This window comes from Micropterus salmoides, unplaced genomic scaffold, assembly GCF_014851395.1.
Source record: "Micropterus salmoides isolate LMB-PRFRI ecotype aquatic unplaced genomic scaffold, ASM1485139v1 Ms_hic_scaffold_20, whole genome shotgun sequence".
Lineage (NCBI taxonomy): Eukaryota > Metazoa > Chordata > Actinopteri > Centrarchiformes > Centrarchidae > Micropterus > Micropterus salmoides.
This window is the reverse complement of record NW_024041151.1, coordinates 8011847-8037649: the sequence shown is the minus strand read 5'-3', so window position 1 is coordinate 8037649 and position 25803 is coordinate 8011847. Positions and strand designations below refer to the sequence as shown.

Genomic DNA, 25803 nt, shown 5'->3' with positions numbered 1-25803 from the left:
TCCAGTGTTTGGTTATGGGTTTTGAGCAATCCAGTGAGGTAGACCAGACATTATTTGGAATTGGAACAAATTTGTCCCCAACACATTCTGCTAGATTAACTAGAAGTAGGCCACTGTTGAAGAACTCTGACCTTTGGGAAACACACAGACATCTGAATGTCTGTTTGTCTCTTGACCGTACTCTATTGCAACAGCGCTGACCCAGGAGGCACTGAAGTTATAGGGATAGAGGTTGTGACAGGGAAGTGGTTTCCTGGCTCTGACTGGGAGAATAAAGTGGGAATCTGTGACTGGCCTGCCCTCTGGACTATTTCATTCTCTGCAGCACATAGGAAGCCACAAGGAGCATTGCCAGGCGGCAGAGTCACATGTCCACCATTCACACTTGCCCACACATTTAGAAATTTCTGAATAGATACAGCTAGTGCCTTTTAGGCCTTAACAATTTCACTGCCATCGGGCCAAGCTCTTGGCACACTGATTTAAGTAAATGCTGCTTAAATAAGTAGGCTAAGAAAGAAAATCTCAGGCAAGAGCTTAACATGTCTGGAAATCTCTTGCGTGTTCGCAACTTTCTTAATTCAAAAGTCAAATGATGGATGGATGATCATTCCAGTAACATGTAGGTCAGTGGATAAGCCTAGCTGTGTTGCAGGCAGTGTGGTTCTCATTAGTGTGCTGCCTTCCAGATTTACTCTCGGGGGGCCAGCTAGACTGCCAGCCTAGCTGTGCCACAGTTTTCCAGCCCATTTCACTTTCTCTTTATTTTCTTTGTGAGGAAACTTTCTCGTAGAACAAAGTAAAAAGAAGACATTAATGGCACAAAAGAAAATAGTACAGGAACCGTAGCCAACACTGTCAGATCAATGTAGAACAATACAGGTGCAGTGCTTCAGTCTATGGAAGAAATGCTTCAGTTGTGCAGCAGTGAATAGGCTCTTCGACATTAGCGGATACGTACTGAAACCCGGGATTGATTTGTTTTTTACATTTCCATGAATTTCCTCCTGTTAAGATTTAAAGAGATTTTGAGGGACTAAATCAAAATTGAAGGTCCACTGTTGTTTACCAGTTATCTTTCTTGGCATGTTTACGAGTGTGCACCATAGTGTTGTGTTTTTAAAGGAGAAGGCCGGCAATGTTCTATATTATTGTCAATGTCAAGAAAGTTGCTGAAAACACCAATACCAACAATTTGTTCGCGTGTCCCTTAAGACTTTCTGACTTACCTGCCTAGTCTGTGGCTCCCAACCCCAAACCCATTCGTTTCTATCTTTTAATCTCTAATCTTTAAAAGTGCTGGCGACTAATATCCTCAATGGAAAACAACTACAGTTCAGTTCCCATGTTCATGGTATTGAAAGTGTGTCACCCAAAGCAGTAGTGTGGCTCATCAAAGTATTTTTAATAGTTTTTGGATAACAATGGAGCTCTGACACACAGGATCAGATTTTGGTTACAGAGACGATACCTATCTGTAGGATCAATTCATTATTGGTTTGCTGCTTTCCTATTAACCCTTCAAACCATATACATCTCTCCCTACAACCTTTCTCATCACGCTTTATCTTGCTTCTCAGTTGGTTTTTCTTGCATAACTCACAGTAACCCACAACAGCCCCCTTCTCTGTTAACCCATATCTCACTCCGCCCTTCTTCCAGTCCTCCCCCTCCTTCCACTCAGGATAGCATGCGTCAACCATATGCTCAGTGTTTGTAACTCGGGGTGAATGGAGCAACGCCCTCTGTCATGCCCTCTGGTGATAGACCAGATCAGTCTTTATACATGAGCTGTCTGCTGCTGCAGCAAAAGAGTGTGTGGGAGACTGACAGCCTCTTGGTTGTGCATACCTCATGTGAGAGTGGGTGTGTGCATACACCCACTTTTAATGAGATGGAGACGGAGGGATGGCTGACCGGTCAACTTTAGATGGAATTTCCTTTAGGAAACCTTGCTTCGTTATTATGAAATCAATTATTATTGAGTGTATATCTCTTACTTCATCATTCAGGGTACCCGCGGGGTCTTAAAAGTATTAAGTCTTAAATTTCATATTCCCAAAGTAAGTCCTTGAAAGTCTTAAATTTCATTACCAAAGTATTAAATTTTGTTTACCCTGGTCTTAAATGTTTTCTTGTCCTTTCGTGGGATTTAAATAATCCCGTAACGTCATAAATACTTTGTGTGTGTGAGACCTCATAATATACTCCGTTTGGTGTGACTCTGATGTTTTACGGCAGTACAGGTAACGTTACCGTTTCCGTCAGTGTTCAGCTTTATGCTCTGAACTGTGAAGTGTTTGCGGTGCGCGAGCTCTGGCATCCAGCTCTGCGCGAATCAGTCAGTTGTTAGAAAAGAAAAGAAAACGTCTCTGACGTGCTACTAACGTTAGCTCGACGACTCAGAATGGGCAAGTGTCTGAAACTCAGAAAGCCAGAGATATGAACAAGTTGGCGGACGAGGCTGAGGGCAGTGGCGCTGAGGTTAGTGCAACAACCTGATCGGCGTGCGCGCCAGTCACACTGTGGCGAGCGCTAATGGCACAGCGGAGCTGGAAGACCCGCTGAAGGTTACTGGTCGAGGACCGTGTCTGTGTGCCAGCGTTGCGCCGCTGTTGTAGGCTAACGTTATGTGAATTGAAACATCAAGCTAACACACATTAAACTTGCATCACCCAGATGCGCCGATCACGGGAATGAGGGAAAAACAAACCGGAGCCCAACTCCTTATCCCCGCTGCTTTCAAGCCAACACTATATAATACTATATTTCACGCAGCCATTAGATGCTTTAGAAAAACAGAATAGGATGAATAATCACTGAAGCAATTGGCATATTATGTTACTTTACCTTATACCTTTACATTAAAAAACAAATGAAAATACTTGAGAGAGTTTATTTGCACAATGAGAAAACATGCAATTTAAAGATAAAAGAAACAAATGTGCTTTGTTCGAAAAAATTTAAGCTAAATAAATCTGAATCACTTTATTTAAATTAAAACAATTCTACCAGAAAATGTCTCCAGAATGCAGGATAGTTAATCTAGCAGGAAGTGTTTTATATATTTCAGCATTGAATATTTCATCAAATCGCACCCATAATCTGAACCCTTGTTAGCACCAACACAAAGTGACATCCTTGATTCATATTATTTTATCAAAGTACCAACACACCCCAAGCTATAGTGTGTTAAATATGAATGTATTATAATAAAATGTTTTATTAAATTCATGTAACTTTGTTAATTTTCTCGGGCTTAAAATTAATACAGATTTTCCATTAGATGGCAGTGAAGTTGGTATTAAATTTCATCCTAGGTGGTATTAAGTCTTAAATTTAACTTTGAGAATCCTGGGGGTACCCTGATCATTACTAGTCATATTTTGAGTATCCAGAATAGTCACACCTACTTTGCACTGTCTGGAAAAAGCATCTCCACGCTCGTGCAAAAATGTGTACGTCTGATAACAAAGACAATGGGTTGTACACAGTTACCCAAATTTCACAGCAATAGTAACTAGTAGTAGCCTTTAACACAAACATGTGCTCACACCCACACAGTCGGCACTGACTGCATAGTTCAAGGCTATCACAGTTTTACAGCTCAGTTAGACAGTCAGGGTACACAGCAAGTGAAGGACTCAGAGATTATGTGCTGTGGCGGCGCTCAGATTAATACGAGGGGGAGGAAAAGTCACATTCTCTACATGCTCCAAGGAACAAAGCCTCTTTTGACCAGAACACATTCCGTATTGCGTACTGGACTTGGTGAAAACGCCAGTGTTGACCTGAGACTCTAAATATAAAGATTATACGAAACATCCCTGTAGCAAGTTAAAGGACAGGTTTACAACTCCCCTCCACTCTGCCATTAAGCTTTCAAAAAACCTGAAAGCCAAAAAGATTTTTAGGCTTTTACATCTCTTCATTTTGTAGTAGTGTGTTTCGGATAAAGCTAGTAAAGGATGAGGATTTCCAAAATCATGAGTGGATTCACTGACCTACTTCTTCTAGCATTTTGATCCTCAGCTTCAACCTGCATGCATGCCCACAATATTGAACAGCTGCCTATTTTGCCTACCTATGGTAATTTCAGAGGTGGAAAATGGCATTTTCTCTCAAGACAAACAGAAATTGGAAATTAAATATTGACATTTTATGTCTGGCTTATTTGGGGGGTGTTTTTTTCTTTTATAGTGAAACCTTAATGAACGGCAAGTCATGTCTGTTATTTTTTTAATCAGTTGTGGCGAGCGCTCATTCACTGAATAGTGACTCATTGTCAGTGATTAGCGGTAACCTATATGCAAATTTGAGAGGACAATACTTTTGAGGAAATAATAGGATTGAGTGTGCATCATGTAACCCACGGCTGTTTTGAAAGGTCCTTCTACAGAAGTGCCTCTGCGCTCAAGAGCTGTTATACATATACAGTCACAGGTACTGTGGTCTCCTTCAGACCCAGATTATTTGTGCAGTTCCCCAAGAACGAGACAGTTGAACCTTTTTTAATTGAACAGCAATGCTGTGTTAAAGGGAAACTCCAGTATTTATCAACCTGGGTGTAGTTCACATATAGACAATTTACTGCTGACTTTGGCATGAACAAAGTTGATCGGGGCAAGGAGCACAGCCTCCTACAGTTTAACAGGAAACATACATTTATTGGAAATCAACCACCCAACAAAAACAAAAAGTGGTCCACTGGAAATACCTGTAGCTAGTAAAACAATTTGGAGAATATTGTCAAGCAATGAGCCACTACTACTACTTCTCTAGCATATCGGTCTATGTTTCCCAAATCCCTACAACAATCCCAGCAGCAGAGCTTGGACGTAAAATGTTTTTATGATGACTAATCGATTATCAAACAGAGTACATTGAGTTCATTTGTTTTTTTGTTGACATTGCTGCCGCACTCTGTTATCAGTGAAAATAAATGTAGTTTTGATGGACAGCAGGCATTGTGATCTCATAATTTCTTCCTCATCAGAATTGAGTCATTGCTCTCCATGTGTGTTAGGACACAGTCTGCTAACAATGATCTGTCCTGTGGCAGGAGAACACAACAACATATGAGTTCTGTTCTGACAATTAAGACGAGGCCAAGGATTAAAAAAATATATGAATGTGGACACTTAAAGCGTTTGAAAGTAGCACTAGACATGTGCCTACCATTGGACTCCATCTAATCTCCTACTCCCTTTTACATATCTCTTTGTTTTCCGTCTCCAGTGCCTGAGGATGTCCAAGCGTAGCTTATTTGTTCGTCTGGTGCCGTGCCGCTGCTTGCGGGGTGAGGAGGAGGCCGTAACATCGCTGGACTACTCCCACTGCAGCTTGGAGACTGTTCCTAAGGAGATCTTTGGCTTTGAGAAGACCCTGCAGGAACTCTACCTCGATGCCAACCAGATTGAGGAGCTGCCTAAAGTAAGGCAGACGCTCTGATGTATAGAAACTTTATATTTCTGCTTTCTGTAATGCATCTACAAGTTCTAAAACCTTTTGAACTACATGAAGGCATTACTCACGAGGCTGCTAAATATTAACTTGCTGAATACCTAAGTAGTTTATCTCTTATGAAAAGCTTGCATTAGGGCTGGATGATATGGCCAAAAATGTTATCACGATAAAAACATTTCATATCATTCGATGTCGATAATTTTCACGATAATTCAAATTGTTATTTCTTTCAAGTTTAAAGGCTGATTTTTGCTCCTGACTGAAAATTGAAGAAACCAGATGGTTAATTAGGTAATCTTTCTTTATGGACAGAAGAACACTTCTCTGAGGAAGAACATTCAAAACTATTATGATTTTAAAAAGGTTTTCAACAAATATCATTAGTAAATCTTTTTTCAGTTCCTTTTCCTCAACAAAATAAATATTTTTATAGAAAAATTAAGTGTTAATTTGTTTGTGATTCAGATGAATTAAACCAAATATTTATTGACGATAAATTGAACATTTATTATATTGATATTGAGGAAAATTATATTGCGATAATTATTGTTTTATTGCCCAGCCCTAGCTTGCATTGTGGACAGTCTGTACTTCATTTCTATTCATTATGAATGAAGAGCCTTTGAATTATGCAGTTGAATTTTTAATACAATCAGAACATTTAAACGTCTAATATTATACTGTATAATCAAGGTCAACTATACACTTTTGGATAAAAACTGTTCTCGTCTCTCTCTCCACCAGCAACTGTTTAACTGCCAGTTACTCCACCGACTGAGCATGCCAGATAATGACCTAACGGTGCTGCCAGCAGCAATCGCAAATCTCATCAATCTCAGGGAGCTTGATGTCAGCAAAAACAGTAAGCAAAATGGCCAGTTATCTTACTGTATGTCTTTATCCTTTCTTCAGAAATGTCACTCAGGTAAGGGTTAGGTGTGTTAGAGTGGCGGATTAAATGAGTCATTTAAAAGTGTTGCATCGTTTGAAGTCTGAAAACTGACTGCAGCCACTGGTTCAGGGACATGTGAAGTTCAAATGTGTAACTGGTCTCAGTTGTCCTTGTGTTGTCATGACTGCTATTTACAACTTTTTAAAAATGAAATTGTCAGGAAAGAGTTTCATTATTGATACCCAGTATAGATTGTTTCAAAGATACTCTGAGGTAAAATGCCACAGCTTAATTAATCGCCAGGTTACGTCACAAGACTGACTCAAAACCACTGTGATGTGATGGATAAAGGAAGCTAAGTAGACCAGACATGCAACATACTAGACACTATCTTCACAACACGTAATAGTAGCAGTGATAAAACCGCTACTGTGAGAATATCTGTACAAGGTGCTGAACTCAGTGTCTTGTCAGTAGTTTCATAGAGTGGGAAGTTACAACATTTGTCAGCGTGACATTTGCCTCTCTGAAGATAAACATTCACACTGTTAAATAGGATGGATGGCTTTGTACTAGAAGTCCTTTCATTATTGCCTGTTTGATGACAACTTTCAGCTGTCAATGTTGTTCTAGTCTGACATTTAAAACAAAATACACCTGCAGACTAAAGTGTTTGAATGCTTGACAGTTCTCTGCTCATGCCCAGCTGCACTTAGAATCAGTCAGGTGACTGTGCTATTTTAAAAATTTCAGTATTTTCATAACATCCTGTTGCACATTCCTTACAACACAGAGTTTTTAGTGTTCTAACATTAACATCACTATCTGACAGTCTTTGTTCTTCCCAAAAAGATGTCAAGCTCTTAAACACACTGCAGGTTACTATGCAAGATGGTTGCTACTCACTATATAACCTTGAAGCTGAGCAGGACAGAAAAGCAGTATGCATGCTCAGTAATAATGGATAGAGAGAGGTTAAAAAGGTAATTCTATAATAATGAATGAGTGCGGCAACAGCCTAGATTAAACAAATGTTGAGGGATGTGGTGATGTTTTCATGAACCAGAGCTGCATGTGCTGTGTTGACATTACAAGTAGCTTATCCTTCTTCTCGAAGCACTCTGTGCTAAGTGTTGTGGACACAAAACAAAGTGGGTAGAAATAAACCTTGAGAGTTGGTCAAGTCACCTTTCTTGCAGTTTGCATATTGGGGGATGTTTCAAGAGAACTTGCAGACTATCCGTCAGTGGTCTATTTTTTTTCTTTTTTTTTTCTTCTTCTTCTTCATTTCCTGCTCTTTTATTATGTCACCTCGAGCACTCTTCTCTGTGTTTGTTTATAGAGGAAAGGTGCAGAGCCATGTGTCTTTGGCGCACACAATTCAGGCAGAGAGCCTTTCTGCTTGTAGTCACAATCCACCTGTGTTTAACATTCACAAAGCTACTCGTACTAAACATGAGGAAGCTGGCTTGCATTATCCATCATCTTTTTAGTTTTGACAGGAGTCGTTTGTTTTGTGTCAGTGGTAATAAAACAGTTGAGTTACAACATGCAGATGTTGAATTTAAGTGTGTACTTGTCTTACCTTCAGACCTTTTTTTATTTTTATTTTTTTGCTGTTTCTTTCTAGGTATCCAGGAGTTTCCAGAAAACATCAAGAATTGCAAAGTCCTGGCTATTGTCGAAGCCAGTGTGAATCCCATATCCAAGTGAGGACTGCCCACCCTCATAAAAATGCATATCGCCCTTGAATAACATAATTTTGGTTGAATGTTGCGCATGCAATTTTTTAAGTTTAAGTATTCTGGCATAGCAGCAGCTCTGTGTGATTCCTGTTCCTGTATGTGTTGTCAGGCTCCCAGAAGGCTTCACCCAGCTTCTGAGTCTGACGCAGCTCTACCTGAATGATGCTTTTCTGGAGTTTTTACCAGCCAGCTTTGGCAGGTCAGTTTGTTCTCCGGTTTGGATCAAGATTAAATTGCTTTTAACACAAAAACTCATGTATGAACTGTACACTCGGACTGTGGTATTAAGTGTATGCTTTGTGTGAAGCCACATGCAGTAATTGATTGGTTTATAAATAGGGCTGGGCAAGTTGACACGTTAACGCATTAATTAATTAACGCCAACAATTATTATATCTCACGTTAATGTGGCTTTAGGGTTGGGCCGATACACGATGGTGGATGGTTGAGCAGGTATCATGATTGTAAAACCCGTCCCCTGGTAAAAAAATCTAGATTTTTCACATAATACCGCGTTGTGAAAGCAGGTTTTAATCACCACAAACATTATTATTACACAGGAGGGGTGGGATGTTGATCACCCTGCAAATCACCTACCCAAACAAGCAGTGGAGGGAGGCTTCGGCAGACTACGTGGGAGAAGTAGATAAACAAAAGCAAGACAAGCGATCAACTAAAAGTGAAGTGGATAGCTACACACTGCATGCTGATTAGCATTGGAGAAGATGTCGATCTTAGGAATGTTCTTAAATTAGTACATAGTCGCTTGGCCACGTGGGGTTGCTCTCCGCTCCTCAGGTGAGCAGGAGACAAGCGCTCTGCGAGTAAACAGCAGGCGCTCTATGGATAGTAAACATGGAAACGGCTTCTGTGTGCTACACAGCTGTAGTCCATTTACCTTAAGTTAAAATTATAGGCTAACGTTATATAACTTCAGTTGATAGGCCTACATCTAGTTTTGCGGGGATGCTCTGCCATGCGAATTCCCTCCTGTTGATGTCCTATTTAGTAAACCGTAATAGATTCTGGAAACTCACAAACAGCGAGGGTGCGTGAGGTGACCACTTCCCCTCACTCTGACAGGGACACTTACTACTGAACACAGACTGTTTATGCTGCTCCCTGATAATAGATACCTGGTGATACCTGTTCAGGGAAAAGAAAACTGGACTCTGATGGTAACTTGTTTTAACAAGCTAGATAAAATAATGCCCTGGCAGAGTTAAATAGCTTTGGTTTTATATTTGATTTGATTACATTAATGTTTAAGTTGATATTTAGAAGACATATTTTATTGCTACTTATTAAAGGAGATACTACTGTTAAAAAGCACCTTATTTATTTAAAGTGTTTGCAAACCACATGTTATTGCACTTTTCTTTACATAGCAATACATTTAATTTGAAAGCGCGTAACAATGCGATTAATTGCAATTAAGCATTTTAATTGTTGCCCAGCACTATTCATAACACCGATATGGCTGCAATAGCACTAGGTTTATCAGATTGTGAATCTGATTCTTTTTTTAAAGGCATCCAATTAAATCTTGGCTCCAATTTTTAAAAATAACATGGACTTTACTTTCTGCAGCGGTCAAAAAAGCAAAAAATATAGCGCATATTTGACATAATGTCGCTGGCTTGATAAGGTTAGACCAGTCAGAGAGACTTTCACTGTATAATCAACAGTAGAGCCAGGTGGTATTGATGATGACATAAGACTAGCTTATGTCATCTCCATATCATAGTGGTTATATTGATGTAAGTTTTTTGAAACCATTGATGTGAGTTTCTATTTGACAACATCGCCCAGCCCTTGCTTACAATAAATATGTTTTAGTTACAGTTTATTAAGCTATATACTGTGTATCACAGGATCACGTCGCAGCCAAAGTACATGTTGTATTGGATGACTTAGATTGTATTAGATGTGTTTCATCTTGCAACACCTCTTTAAAGCAGCCATAATTGATGTGAAAGGGGATGCCTGTAGTGATAAACCTACAGAGGGATATCATCTGGATCTGCTTTAGTTTCATGTCATTGTTTAGGTGTCTTGACCACTCCTGTTTTGTTTCACTCTCAATACTCTCAGCGTCATATTCAGCCACAGCAGGTGAAAAACCTCTAAAAACCCACTGTACTCTACCTGCCCACCAGAAGACAAACGGTTAGCAACTTAGCTGCAGTACATATGTAGCATTCATCAGCTAAAGAGTCAGAGTTTCCCTCAGGAGTTGGCAGAAGCCAGAGCTAAAAGAGAATGAATCTTGGACTTAAATTTGCTGGCGGCCAGAAACGCAAGTCTAAATGAATGATGATGTCGCTGCTCTGTAACTGCTCTGTAGGGTGGCGATGACACAATGGATAAGACTATGCCTTTGGTGTGAAAGGACCTGGGTTCAATCCCCCACTGTGACCCATCTACCATTGTGTCCCTGAGCAAGACACTTAACCCCTAGTTGCTCCAGAGGCGTGCAACCAACTATTGGCTAAAAAGTTTGCCATATCAACACTAAAGGAAATGATATGACAATGTTGTGTTTAATCAATTGTTTCCGCTGCTCCAAAAGTGGCCAAACATCAGTTATTACAGGTTTAACAGCCTTTTCAGCTGTGAAATAGCACTTCTGATTAAAAAAAAAAAAAATGGCCTCTGCTGTATGCTTCATGTGAAAGATATTCAATATTTTTTTGGAGTACTTAATTTAGCATGTTTTAAGATTCTGATTCAAAATTATTTGCCAAATTTACAACTATCATTTTAAGATGTGGTCATTTTCTTAAAAGATTAAAAATAATTTTTCATCAAACAAACAGGATGAGTCATGCTATTATTTGTACTTTACACAATAGTTGGTGTTGAGCCTTCTGATTACACAAAACTTGTAATGCGAGTTGACAGCTTGTCAGCCCCATAGCCCTATTTCATCACACTAATGCTCCTCTCCTCATAAACCCACACTTTTCCTTACATTACATCTATTCATTTGCTATGTATGTCAGAGGTCGTACACCTCTGGAGCAACTAGGGGTTTAATTAGGTTTAATTCTTTGTTTTGGAAAATGACTTTACCATATAAGACCTTGTCAGCTGCACATTATTGCTGGTTAGTAGCAGATAAGCCAGCAGAGGAAATTGTGGTTGCTGTGATGGCTCAAAAACACATCGCACATAATAATTTTTTGATGCAGGTAAAGTACTGGAAAATCATTATTAACACTTAAGCAATAAAATAATAGGGTGCAAACTAACAGGTTACAGTTGACACAAATATTTGTAAACTTGGGGTGCTTTTACACCTGTAGTTCGGTTCATTTGGTCCGGACCATGTGAAAAAAATTATACACTGTTGCATTTTAGGTCCGGTTCGTGTTCACACTGCAGTTCTACAAACGAACCAAGAGAAGTAACCATGACGTTAAACAGATACTTACAGGTAACTTGTGATTGGACAGTTTCGGTGATTGCATCATCAGGGCCCACGTGGGGAAATCAAACTCTGTTGACCGACAGAAGTTTATGCAGCTGACCTGTATTGCAAAGAGCTCACAAAGTAATAATTTATTATAAGCATGATTAGTAATGTTAGACCGCATAGCCTATTATGTATAATAATGTAAAAACAGGACATGTACAGTAATAATACAGGTTTTATTAGCCTATAGTATGTAGTGGTATCGCTGTCACAAATGTTTTATGGACTTAATGAACTGACAGTGTAAACGGAGTACTACTTGCCCTCCTTTTTTAACAGACTTATTAATCAGGGAAAATACCTGTGCTGACAAGTATGCATTACCAAATTATTTTCATAAACATAGCATGGCTTATACAGATCAATTATAACATCACTGAATACATTTAGCAGTCAGCAGATGGATTTATTAGAGGTTTAGCTTTGGAAATAATGCTCAGATCACATCCTCTTCAAGGAGGTGGTCTCAGTAGGAGCACCAAGGGCGAAAACGAACTCTAGTGCGATTCAACCGAACTAAATTAGGCAGGTGTTAAAGCACCCTTAAGTAATGAAGGTGAATAAAGGTTACAGTGTCATTTAAATATGAAGTGGTGTTTGCGATGATGACATTGGCTTATTACTTGGTTGCAGGTTGACTAAACTACAGATCTTGGAGCTCAGGGAGAACCAGTTAAAGATGTTGCCAAAGTAAGTGGTTTTTCCTTCACATGTTTTCCAAACATCAAACACGCAAAATGGTAATTTTATTTACAAAATAAAGGAGCAGTATCACTGTGTGGCTCCTTCCTCTCACAACCCCTGTAATGTCTCTGCTGTGTTCTTTTTGTTTTTTACAGTAGGTTCACTACGCACACCTTTTTAACTATAGTATTAAATTCCACTGTGTTACATCAGAGCCCCTTTTACTTGACTGCTTGCTGTGGCAGGTTTTATAATCCTTTACTGAGACAGTGGTGAGGGTTATTTCAGCATTTGCGAAGGTTACAGTGCCGTCGGGAGACTTAACATCCCATGAGTATTTGAGAAAGCTCCAGGTGATTTTGGGGGAAGTTACTCTCTCTGTCTTTCTTCGCTCATGCTTCACTTGCTATATCACTCCATTTTTATGTCCTTCCCATTTTCTCGGGAAAACTATGTTTCCCTATTTGTCTTTTTTTGTCCTTCCTCCTTCTGGCTGAGTTTCCTTTGTCGTCTCGCTCACTTTCCTTTTTCTTATTCTTTACTGACTGACAAGCCAGCCTGTGTATAAAGTGCAGTGCTGCAGCTCAGAGCGGATCCTCTCCTCTCGCTGTGTTTATGATACGGAGGCCAGAACTGTTAAAGGCTGGAGCCCTGACAAAGAAAAGGACTAATGATCGGGAATGTTGCCAGAGCAACACACAAACATTTCAGAGATGTAAACAAATGTGTGCGTGCACAAAGGGGCGCAGTAGAGATCTTTTCAGTGCGTCCACAGAGAGTGCAGTCTCTTTTCTCTCATTGACATACCAAGCTCATGCACATACAAAATGTCTCTCTGTATTTTAAAGGATTCTGTGTGTTACTCACAACTTGGGGTCATAAGCCATAGTGTAGTGTTTGCTCATTCTTACCCCTTTCAGCTCACATGGGGGTCTCTGGTGTTCTTTCCAACTTTGAGGTAAGAATGTGACAAAGCTGGCTAATGCTCAAGAACATCGACATGATTGTTTTCATATTGCACAAAGAACGAAAAACAATCATCAAAGGGCTTAAATCATATTTATAATATGTGCCGGATGCCTTGCATTCTGGTTTCATGAAGAGCACTTAAAAACAAAACTCCACAGTAATGTTGGTGCGCCTCTGCTTTCCATTCCTGTGCTGAATCTCACTCATGCCTTAAGGAAACACAGTTCATGCCTGCAGTGAAAGGATCATCATAACTGTTCGCAAACAGAACTCGGCACCTCACATCTCTAGTCATGGTCTCTTGTATTTTATGAATAGTTCAAACGAATGTCCTTCGATCAAGGAGACTAAAACTAATTGAAAATGACCTGTGTTGTATTTTTATTTTACTCTTGCAGATATTTAACGTTCACTTTTTCAGTTCTGTATGTTTCGTGATATCTAGTATTTGCTGCTGCCACTGAGGGGTACATGCCCTTAGATGCATCTTAGTAGATTTTGATGAATAAGAGTGAAACTTATTGATTGCTTAGAATGTAAAATAAGCCTTTATAAGAATATTTCACCTCCAATTTTCATTCAGTCATTGGTGAGCAGTTAATATAAATACTGTAAGCAGTTGAATAGTCCAGGTTTTTATCTGCATGTTTACAGTGTAGCAGAGAATGTGAGACTCTGACCTGAATGTGGAGAGAAAATTCTGGAGCAAGGCTTAGGGCTAGCACACGTCACACTTTCCATTATTAAAAGCATATTTCTGCCATGCCTGGGCTCTAAAAGGTATTTATTTTCTCATTATTTTTTTCAGTGAAAGGAGTAAAGGCACAGTATGTATGCCATCCAAAATATATAACACGGAAATTGACAGATCTTTATTTATTTTTTTTATTTTTTTGGCTCGCATTTTGAAGCACATGGCCCACATGGCTTATAATCCTGGCTGATGCTCTTGTCTAAACCAAGGGGGTCAGTTTAGTGTTTTCTAATAATTTTCAAATTATGACTTTCTCCGCTTCTGCAAACATGAAACGTGGTGACTCATAGTTGATTGATTTTGATTTACCCGTTGATTTCAAGACCTCACTTCCTGTGTGTCTACAGAAGCATGCACAAGCTCACACAGCTGGAGAGGTTGGACCTGGGGAGTAATGAGTTCACTGAAGTGGTGAGTATCTGTCAATGCACCAAGACTCTCTACCTTTCTAGTGTTTCCTTTCCTTCTCCTTCATTTTTTTCAAAATGGGAGCTGTGCTTAAGTGCACATACAATAAGTGCTCATTTATTTTCATTGAAAGATTGCAATCTTAATATGTGATAAAATAAACATTATAAGACCTTTTTATGAATCATTTTCAGCTTGTTTATGAGTTAAGCTCTTCATCCTGTCCCTGCCCAGCAGGTGCACTCACACACATCCCTATCACTTAACCTGCCTTCTCCTTTTTACATCTACAGCCTGAAGTGTTGGAGCAGCTGGCTGGAATCAAGGAGCTGTGGATTGATGGGAACAGACTGACATTTTTACCTGGGGTATAATTTACAGCCAAACATCATCTTGAGATAATTTCCCTTGATTTTCAGTCTTTGTGTCTTCTTAAGTCTTCATCAGAATGAACTGCAGTCAGTTTGCATCAGACTTTCAGCCCTCTGAAAACCAGCAGAGAAGAGCTGCAGTTCAGAAATGATTTCCTTGCTGGTAGATCACAATTAGACAGCTTTACATAAAAAAATGCAGACCTTTGAGTTTGCAGATGTCTCAATAATAATTAAAAATAATTCTGCAGCTGTGAAGTAATTATATTTGTTGAATATAATTAATTTATAATGATGTTTTGTTAGTTAGGACCTTCCTTTTTCATCCGAATGACCAGCTTGTTTGTAACTGGGTCATAATTAAAGCATTAGTTCTGCTCCCAGCTTTTCAACAACATCAGCTGTAATCACAGTCTGGCCTTTAATAAGCAGTGACGTATGTCCAGAATATAAACCGAAACTGAATACAGTAACAGTTTTCCTTTTTACTTAAAAAGTGTTTCAATATTTAAAAGTATAATAAACCTTTTTTGGGATAATAAGGTGCTCCTACCTACATTACTTTACGTCACTGGTGAGGATGTTTTAGGAATTGTTTAATCCACTGTTTCTGTTCAACCAACACAACTGCCTAATCGTTGGCATAAATAAAATGAGGATAATGAGATATCAGTGAATATTCTGTGCATTTATTGTGTGTCCTTTTACTTATCCAGATGCTTGGGACACTAAAACAGCTGGTATACCTGGATGTGTCGAAGAACAACCTGGAGATGGTAGATGAACAAATCTGTGGCTGTGACAGTCTGCAAGACCTACTGCTTTCCAACAATGCCCTCACACAGCTGCCAGGCTCCATTGGTGAAGATTACAACACACTTACACACACACACACGTCTTATTTGCAGAAATTCCATTATGAAACACCTTAACTCTCTTTCAGCTATTGCCAATGCATTTTTCATTCCTGGGTCCATTGCTGTGTTGGTTTTGTAGATATTATATTGCCACAGATGACGTAACAGTGTTTTTTCCTTAACTCAAACACATTTTCATAACACTAAAAGTGCACCAACATTCAAAAATCATACTGTAAGAAATCACCAGAGAGGAGGATGCAATATCTGTTTCTCTAGCTACAGTAATGTCACAGTTGTTCACAGTGCCGTAGTGCCACAAGATGTTGAGTTTTAACCAAATAATTCTCAAAACTATGCCACAAGTGTCTCACTGTCTTCCTTCTCAGGTACTGTGGACTGTGGTTATTTTTGCCTTAATGGACTCATCTTTCATCCATATTCACATGCATACCCAAGATTTAAATTTTTAGGGACAAAATGCAGGTTTTATAATGATTTCATTCCTTGGGGGGGAAATGGTGTTCATGAGTTAAGACCAGACTAATTAAATCGGATGCACAGTGCTGTAGAGTCAGCGTTGATTATTAGTAAACTGATTTCTGTATCGATGACTGAATGAATTAATCAAATGAATTAACTGCTGTAATTGATATTCTTCTTTGTGGTGCAACAGTACATGATGCTTTTGTATGCATCTCTCTAATTCTCTTGCTCTAAAGGCTCTCTGAAGAAACTGACTGCACTGAAAGTGGATGAGAACCAGCTGATGTACTTGCCAGACTCAATTGGAGGGTGAGCGATACAGCAATAGCTTTAATATCTGCAGAATAAACCCTGAGATCAATGGATTATTGTGCTGTTTTCATCTGCCATTCACTGACCGTATAAAGCGCCTGTCTGGATAAATTAGATATTCCCATTAAACATAATGTGTTCAGATGCTTTATTTGTTTTGGTCTAATGCTGATGATATTGAGTAACTTGATAATGGCCGTGATTATGAAGTATGAATGACAATAATTTAATCTCATGGTTCTGAGTCTACCGTATTGATAAATGGAAACAGTTTGATTGTAATCTTGGGCCAGATGACCTTCCAGTACTGATAGATTAAATCAGCCATAGCTGTTCTCAGAATGAAATTTTCTGCAGCAGACAGGTAATCCCAGCAGCCAGCAACTGCTGAGGCCGTAGTGTAGGAGCCAGGTCCAAGTCCTGACCCTTTGTCTCCTAATTCATTGTGGTCCAGCACAAAAATTAGAATGCAATTTAATCCATCCATGTTTTTTTTTTAGCTCCTATGTCCATGACAAAATTATATATTTACTGCATCTGTGCAGTCTTGATTTTCATGTTTCCAAACAACACACATCACATATGTTGTGTCTCGTTGTGTAATTTCACACAGATTATGTAACAAATCCTATGGTTAATCTTAATCCCATGCAAGGATTTTATTTTAAGCAAGCTGATTTTCATATTTCTTTTTTTTTTTTTCATTCATACAATTCAGTCCACTGTTTGTGCACGGTGTTGCTGTATTACATTCAGCAGGGAGGGGTCAAATCCTGTGTTTTTGAGTTTGATGATAGTATGACACAGTAGCTGTCCTGCACGTCAGACTCTGTTTGCATTCATCTGAACCCCCAGAGTGAATTTGCATTTTTCATTCAGCTGAAAGCCCCAGCTGCACAGCACTTCTGTGTCATCATGGGTTCAGTTTGAAATGTCACTACTTTAAATTATGTCCCACAAAGCTTTTAAGATGTATCAGCGTTGTTGTAAATGTCTCTTAGTACTTCACTGTAAGATATCGCAACAGTTCTTTTTCTTTTACCATGTTGGTAATCCAAATCTTGATGTTGCAGGAATTTAAAGGGCACTCCACCAATTTACTCAATTCAGTTTACTCATCATAACAAATACTACGCAGTCTGTGAAAAAAGCTGCATAATGTCTGCTGTGTGCAGTGTGGGTGTTTACCAGGCAGGACTGATAAAAACAATTCTATTGAACTGCATTATGGGAACTGCAGAGTCTGGGGTTTTTGGTACTTGACATATATTAGGGACTAAAGGTCCCTACAAGACTAAATGTAATCTGTTTCTCTCAAGTTTCCCAGCTTTGTGGAATTGCACTACAAAGTCACTCTAGTATCCCTTTAAGTTCTTTAAAAGAGATTAAATCTTGTTTCACATAGAATGTACTGTGTTTGTATATAGTAATGACACCGTATGAGTGAATTCTTCCTGCTTCTCTCTGCATCAGGCTGACATCTCTGGATGAGCTGGACTGCAGTTTCAATGAGATCGAAGCCTTGCCCTCTTTCATCGGCCAGTGCGTCAGCATCCGCACCTTTGCTGCAGATCACAACTTCCTTACCCAGCTTCCCCCTGAGGTGAGTATGCACATTAGGTTATAGATGTGTTTGTAAAGATTAAAAAATGTGTTAAATTGTGTGCATGCGAGTCTGCTCATCTTGTTGGCTAATGGCTCAGTGTCCTTCCCCTCACAGATGGGCAACTGGAAGAATGCAACTGTGCTGTTCCTTCATTCCAACAAGCTGGAGTCCTTGCCTGAGGAAATGGGTGAGATGCAGAAGCTCAAGGTCATCAACCTCAGCAACAACAAGTGAGTCTGAACTGATGGTGTTCATTCATAAGACGATAGAAGTAATTTAGGTTTTGTTTTTTGTTCATATTGAACTATTGCTGAGTCATTTTAAAGCACACATTGCAATCATTCTCTGGCTCCAGATGCTCAAATTTGTTACTTATTTCCGTTTTTATATCATTGTAAATTGATTTTGTTTTTAAAGTCTTGGCTGTGATATTTAGGACATTTTTCCACTCTTTTCTGACATTTTATAAACTAAGCGATTCATCAAAATATCGAGAAAATAATCATCAGATTGAAAATAATCTTTCCCCCTGGTTAAATAAAGGTTAAATAAATAAAAAAATGAATCGCATAAATTGATGAAAACAACAACAAAAAAAGAATGTGTTGGTCTTACTCTTACATGAGCACACACACAGGCTGAAACATTACCCGATAAATACAACTTCATGGTCGAAGGCTCTTAATTTTGGCCTGAGCCATTTTTATGGCTTTGATTTGGAAGCTGAGGCCTGATTAAGGTTTTAATCAGGGGTTTTCCATAGTGGTGTCTGCTCTGTGCCAAATACTATTTTTGATTTTTACCTTGCATTGGGTTTGTAAGTCTTTCTAAGTTGTTTGTATAAGATGACTGATCACTTGTGGTGTTTTTGTTACACTGCAGGTTAAAGAATCTTCCCTACAGTTTCACTAAACTGAACCAGATGACTGCAATGTGGCTGTCTGAAAATCAGGTGAGATAACATTTATTATGTATAAATCACATATATAAGGGTTTCACAAAAGGTGCCACTGAGTTCAGAGCGGTCCTGTGTTCTATAGACATTGTAATGGTAGCAGGGTACGTAACAACATTCAGGTGTAAGTGAATCCAGCTAGTAGCTGACAGGAAAACGCATTCAAAATGCAGTAAACCACTTCCAGGACATTTGATCTTAACGTGCCAAATGTCAGTGCAGGTCAGATTTAATGATGGCATAAACTCTACATTTTTAAAGTGTAGAAGCATCCAAGTGAATGTCAGAAAATGTTATCCTTACCTTAATACAGGTTGTATGTTAATCTAGACAAGCCTACCAAAAAAACTGACACAAGTCTGAATGACATTTTTGTAGAAAAGCCTGCAGCACTAGTCGGACGTAAAGCAGCTGTACAGAGATGAAGGTTTCCAGGCAAGTTGTGCTTGAAATTCGGTTTTTGCCTTAGTTAATGAAGCCCTTGACAGAACACAAGATAAGCCTATCTGAGGTGGAAACGTTTGCTCATGTGTCAGGAAGTGGTTCCTAGTCCCACTTTGTCCTAACACTGTAGCTTTGTATGGGAAAGGAATTCTTGAACTACTCATATCAAGCTTAGCAGATGAGTTATGAAGTGTGCAAAGGCAAAATAAGGCTGGAGGGAGAAGACACTGCAGCAGTATACTGATTCAGTTTATTTAGAAATATTTATGAGCTGGATAAAGCAGTCTGTTGACTCACTGCATTGTAAAATCAATTATTCATGCCCTTTTCTCATCCTAGCTAGACTATTGTAAGTCTCGGTTCAAATGCCTTAACAAATTGTCACTGGAAAAGTACAGCCATTTCCAAATGCAGAAAAACTGTAAAACCAGCCGTAGAGAGCCCATGTCTCCCCTGTCCTGGCCTCAAGTCTGCTGCCTACTTTATACAGAATAAGAATTTCTCTCCACAATCAATCTCCTGCCTCTTGTGAATTGTGAACTATAGCCTGACCGATATAGGATCTTTGAGACCGATATTGATAATTGAGCTTATTAAGCTCTTTTTTTTTTTTTCTTTCTTTCTTTCTTTTTTTTAAAATGACAATTGTGACCAAGAAATACACTGGGCAGGACATTTTAAAATACAAAACATAAACTTGTCACTACTATCTGGTGGACAAACTCTAGAATAACACTGATTCAAAACATATTTTCTTATATAATATCTTGTTATTTATCTACTGTCTTATACACCAGTACAGATATATCTGCAATGAGCTATATGTGATGGATATAGCGGCCTTGGCTCCGTTCGCCTGGGCTCTAGGGGAAGACCAAGTTTTACTAAGGTTTTTCCCCCAGGCTTTTTGAAACGGCCTCCTTATAAACGGTTTGGAATCCAGTATGGACAAACAGGCCTTTTGATGGATGGTTTTATATTGTTTTAGTGTATAAAATAAAATTCTCCTTGTTTTTATTGACTTGTAAAGCACTTTGTAACACTATAAAGGCACTACATGTATATAAATCAGATTTACTTATAGTCAGGAGTGCAGCTCCTGAAATAAATAAGAATAAAGAAATAAAACCCAGGAGAGGCTGTTCAACAGGCACAGGGCAGGTGCAATAATGGTGATGGGGCCTAGGGGAAAGGTAGTAGGTTCTCAGCCAAAGCGAGGCCAGTGGGTGGTTTGGAGAAAATTAAAGGAAGAAACTCAGCTGGAAAGAACCGTGGGAAATCGGGGGGGAACCACGTTAATTTTGACAAAGCACCGTTGATTGCAGATAGCACACTCAAACCTACTTTCTGTCTCCCACAGTCAAAGCCCCTGATTCCTCTCCAGAAGGAGGAGGATCCAGAGACACACAAAACTGTGCTGACCAACTACATGTTTCCCCAGCAAATCAGGACTGAGGACTGTGAGTACTGTGTTCAACAGGACAAATCTTCTCTTAAGTTCTTTCATGGTTAATCTGGCAGACCCTCCAACTGCAAATGTTTCTGACTTGTTTTCTCCAATCAGTTCTTATCGCGGGGCTGAGTGTTAAAGAATTTAGGCAATCATACAACTTTACCTGTATTACTCCTAGTATGAAAGTAAAGCACAGGAAATAAGTGGTTTTATTAACATGTAACAGTAAGTCACACAAATCTTATTTCCTGGTAAAGCAAATGTATTTTTATGTCAAATCTCTCTTTTCAGGCATTGCCATGACTACCACTACTCTATTTATCATAGCAGTCTTGTATGTGACCTGCAAGGGTTCCTGTCCTTCATATTTTATGAAGGACCTCGTTATCTGAGACGAAATCTGCACTAGTCGTCGTCTTCTTGTCAAGCATCTGTTAGTTTGGGTTGGTTTCCTATTACACCAGACAGCTTGCACTGACCCTGTTGCATCTTAGCTTTAGAGTAATTAGAGGTTCAAGATCTACATACTTGAACACCTGAATTGTTAGTGAGTCAACTGCTTGATTTTTGTGACGGTGTTTTCTTGCACCATAAGAAAATGCCCCCGTACATGTTGTACAGGTTCTGTCCTCTGTTTATCTCATCTGCTTAATGCCAATTTCCATAGTTATCTGCTGGGATGTTTTCCAAAGGAGCATTATCTGTTCTGTCGTACTTTCCAGAGAAGCTGGAATAAGTCATGGCCTGACTGCAATGATTATGTTTTACAACTTGTTGATATGGAGGCTGCACACCAGGTGGCTCACATTATCCACTGTGCATTCACATTCTGTTATGGTGTGTTAAGTTGTAGAAAACCGGAGGTCTTGATATGGTCTGTTCTCAGCTAATGTGTCATAAGAATTAACTACAATACAGTTGTTGTTTCCTATGCAATATGTACACATTTTATTGTTGTTTTTTTTTCACTCAATTGAGGGTAAAGAGCTTTTTAACACAGGAAACCACACTGACTGGCTCACACCTTGAAGATAAAAATGACAATTTTATATTCTAGACGATGATGTCAACTTTGAAAAAAAAAAAAAAAAAAACACAGGATGGAATATATTTGCACAGTTGATATTGTTGGTTAAGTTTCCCCTCTGTTGCACTACTTGATACTTGGTTTTGCGAGTGTGAGAAACTAACAGACACAACAGAGAGCAGGTCACTAATGCGTGACGCTAATGCAGAGTTTTAACAAAAGCAACGTCATCAAAACCACAACCATCACTGCCAAGATTTTCATAGTCATCATGGTCTTGCTTCTCTCCTCCAAACATATTGGCATACAGGAGTGACAGCAAAAGAGTGAGATTAAGCTGAATGCTTAGTAGTGGCAAATCATGCAAGCATGTTAGATGAGTATACTTTTTATACATTTGCTTTTTATGTCAAACTTTTAGATCGGATGTGGTGTCAGATTGAGGAACAGGGTCAAGCCAGTTGTCAAGCAAGTTGTTTTTTTGCTTTCAAATGCTTTCATTTTAATGCAGTTTATCAGAACAACAATTCCTAGTATCAGTAATACATTGTTGAATGGTTCCCTTTGAGTGTAAGGGGTTGGGTTAACTCCTGAATTTCAAGTTCCTCCACAGTTCTTTAATTTTATTGGCATGCCTCATGTTGTCTTTGCGCCATCTTGTGGTTAAGGTCAGACTTGCAAGTTTGAAACACAGGACATACAAGATCTTAATTCAAAACTAACAAATGATCCTCTTTATGGTGGCTTCTGCTTTCAGACATTCCCAACTCTGACTCTGAGAGCTTCAATCCAGCACTCTGGGAGGAACAACGCAAGCACCGAGCTCAGGTGGCCTTTGAGTGTGACGAGGACAAGGACGAGAGAGAAACACCCCCAAGGGTTAGTGTCAGACACCTGTCCACATAATGGGAAAAGAAAAATAATTGTGGTTAAATAGTTAACCAAACTGCAAGGAAGTTGTTGTGATCACAAAGTATTATTTAAAGAACCTTCAGTTTTGACGTAGCTTTTGTTATGTGAAATGTGCCTCATTTCCAACAGCAATTTCTTTATTCAGGATCTTTTCTTGCCTAATTTAAAACCTCAAACCAAACAACATTACTATAGATTAAGGAACAGAGCAACCTTATAGTGCCTTTTTATCTTTGGGAAGTCTATATGAAACTGAATGCTCCTTCTCCATGTTATTCCCATTCAACATTGATAGTTCACTTCTCCCAGTCCCACTGCTGTCAAAACTGCAACCACATGATTTTAATAGTAGGTTTGTGGGTATTTGTACTCTTCCAGGAAGGAAACCTGAAGCGCTACCCTACGCCATACCCAGACGAGCTGAAGAACATGGTGAAGACAGCCCAGTCTGTGGCTCACAGACTGAAGGAGGATGAGTCGGGTGATGAGTCGGGAAAAGATGCAAAACCAATTGAGAGGAATCACATTGGAGTGCAGGATGTGGGAGTTAAGGTCAGCTTGCAAAAAAATCTTTCACTTTCATTTCTTGTCTACTTTATTTTACAATGCTTTTATCAGTACAGACGGTGAGTTATTTATTTTATATTTAGAGAGAGAGAGAGAGAGAGAATGAGTGAATTTTTAATAAATAACTCACCATCTGTACTGTTTTTGTGCAGGTGATAGAGGCCCCCTGTCCTAACGGCATGGCATCAGACGTGGACCCCCAAGTATCTACCATCACATATCCTTCTGCACCTGAATCAAAAGACACTTCGGAGTCTTACAGCTCTCAGAAAGTCCCACTCAAATCTTCAGGGGGCTCTATGATGAACCATGAGGACACACTGGAGGTACTCTTAACATTTAGTTCTCACAATTACACTAACATACAGCAAGTATGAAAAATGCAACTTAAGACGACTCTTTTGTCTTCAGGATTCTGATGAGCTGTTTGATGAAGAAGAGGAGATGAAAATTGCAGAGATGAGACCCCCTCTTATTGAGATTTCCATAAACCAGCCTAAAGTAGTGACTTTAAGTAAGGACAAAAAAGGTAAAAATATAGTATCTTAACTTTTTTTACTTGACACGTGACCGTGTCTAGAAGCAGTTCACTAACAGTAATATTTCTGATTAACAGATGACGCTGACTCTTTGCTGGATGACACAGTGGCCAACAGCAACCAGAACAACAGTAACTGTTCATCGCCATCCCGCATGTCTGACTCCGTGTCTCTGACCACAGACAGCAGTCAGGACAACTCTCTGTGCACCCCAGAGAGAGAGGCAAAGATGCCCTTCCTACCAAAAAGCCGGTTAGTACCATTCTTTAACCTGGGAGTCTTCCTCCTGCTGTTATAACAAAATCTGATTACCTCTTTGTTCTGTGTTTTAGGCAAGAAGATGAGAATATGAACCAGCCTAAAGACACCACCCCTCTCCTCCATAATGGCAATGGCTCTGAAACGTCCCTTCAGGCCCTTTTGAAAACCCAGCAGACCCCACCAGAGAAAATGGGTGACTACGACCTGTCCATGGAAGCCAGACTGGCCTTCATTGAGAAGGGAATTAACAACGGCATGGGAGAAACCTACACAAAGTGGGACCAGATCAATATGAATGTGTCCAAGTTGCCAACCGACAACATGGTTCAGATGGATGACGTGGACAAAACCAGGAATGGTTCTGTAACCCAGGAGGACTTTGACAGCAAGCAGGGTTTTAGCAACGACAATATGGAGCATTTTCTGAATGGAAACCAGCAGGTCAGTGAATGCATCAATAGTCTCGGGGACAAAAGCCACGCGATGAGGGTGGAGACATCTGCTGTGCATGTGGCCTCGACAGGCGTGACAGCCAGCAGTGACATGTCTCTGTCTCGCAGCACAGAGGAACTGTCTCCAGAGAAAAGGTGCCATCCCCCGCAGGTGATGAAGTCTCACAGTGTAAGCAACATAGAAACAGAAGACATGAAGCTTTACTCTTTTGATGGGGATAGTGACACAACAGGAATGACTAGGGTGGCGGGGGCCGGCCCAGGGCCAGGAGCTCAGGGCCAGAGCATAGTCAGGAGCAAGTCAGCCAGTCAGTTACTCAACGACCAGACTCTCCAGGTCTACCCCTGCTCCTCTGCATCTTCCTCAGACCTGCTATCTTCCTCTAAGCCCCCCGCCAGCACCAGCAGATATCCAGTTTCCTCCAGCATGGCCATGGGCATTCCTCCTCCTCAGTACAATATACAGTACACAAGCAGTGCCATACCTAAAGAGGGCCTCTGGGCCCAGAGGACACCCATGCCCCTAGAGCACCAAGGCTACCTCCCTCCTCCTCCACACTCACTAGCCAACACCAACTACTCCAACCGTAATCAAGCACCTCCCTACCCTCTACAGCCCCAGCAGAGGGGGCCTCCCATGGGTCCCAAACCGTCTGGGGACATGTGGGTTAAAGAGAGACTTTATTCTACTGGAAGCCAGTCTAGAAGCAGCACTCTGCAGAGGCAAAGCAGCACCACCTCCACCGCCTCCATGAGCGACCCAAGGCGCATGCAGGTGCCTGACGGCGAATACATGACATACAGGGACATTCACACCCTCGCCAGGGGGCCGCTGGCCATGAGCCAGGCCATGCAGAGGCCCCTCTCAGCTCGCACTTACAGCATCGACGTACCTGGATCTTCCAGGCCTCTCAGCGCCAAGCCGCAGCCCCATGAGCTTCCAGAGAGGACCATGTCTGTCAGCGATTTCAACTACCAGCACAGCAGCCCCAGCAAGAGGCCCAACACCAGGGTGAAGTCTGAGCACTCACTGCTTGATGGGCCCGGTCAGTTGTCAGGGGGAGCAGGAAGGGTGCCATCTGACTGGAGAGACCAGGTGATGCGGCACATTGAGGCAAAAAAAATGGAAAAGGTAAAAAAGTACTGCTGTAGTATGATAAAATGA

At 40.1% G+C, this 25803-nt stretch overlaps 1 protein-coding gene across 3 annotated transcripts in view; it reads left to right on the top strand.

Annotated features, from left to right (window-relative positions):
* erbin (erbb2 interacting protein) overlaps nucleotides 1–25803 on the top strand; it is a 56097-nt gene that overhangs the window by 23023 nt on the left and 7271 nt on the right. For all 3 annotated transcript variants that reach the window (XM_038734669.1, XM_038734667.1, XM_038734670.1), the window contains 19 exons: nucleotides 5239–5433; nucleotides 6211–6328; nucleotides 7989–8067; nucleotides 8213–8302; nucleotides 12215–12271; nucleotides 14336–14399; nucleotides 14690–14764; nucleotides 15484–15628; nucleotides 16347–16419; nucleotides 17896–18025; nucleotides 18143–18258; nucleotides 18911–18980; nucleotides 20788–20887; nucleotides 22665–22786; nucleotides 23198–23371; nucleotides 23539–23712; nucleotides 23798–23915; nucleotides 24003–24177; nucleotides 24258–25770. In XM_038734669.1, coding sequence (XP_038590597.1) covers nucleotides 5248–5433; nucleotides 6211–6328; nucleotides 7989–8067; nucleotides 8213–8302; nucleotides 12215–12271; nucleotides 14336–14399; nucleotides 14690–14764; nucleotides 15484–15628; nucleotides 16347–16419; nucleotides 17896–18025; nucleotides 18143–18258; nucleotides 18911–18980; nucleotides 20788–20887; nucleotides 22665–22786; nucleotides 23198–23371; nucleotides 23539–23712; nucleotides 23798–23915; nucleotides 24003–24177; nucleotides 24258–25770 — 3579 coding nt within the window. In that variant the 5' untranslated portion in view covers nucleotides 5239–5247. The remainder of the gene's footprint in view (nucleotides 1–5238; nucleotides 5434–6210; nucleotides 6329–7988; nucleotides 8068–8212; nucleotides 8303–12214; nucleotides 12272–14335; nucleotides 14400–14689; nucleotides 14765–15483; nucleotides 15629–16346; nucleotides 16420–17895; nucleotides 18026–18142; nucleotides 18259–18910; nucleotides 18981–20787; nucleotides 20888–22664; nucleotides 22787–23197; nucleotides 23372–23538; nucleotides 23713–23797; nucleotides 23916–24002; nucleotides 24178–24257; nucleotides 25771–25803) is intronic.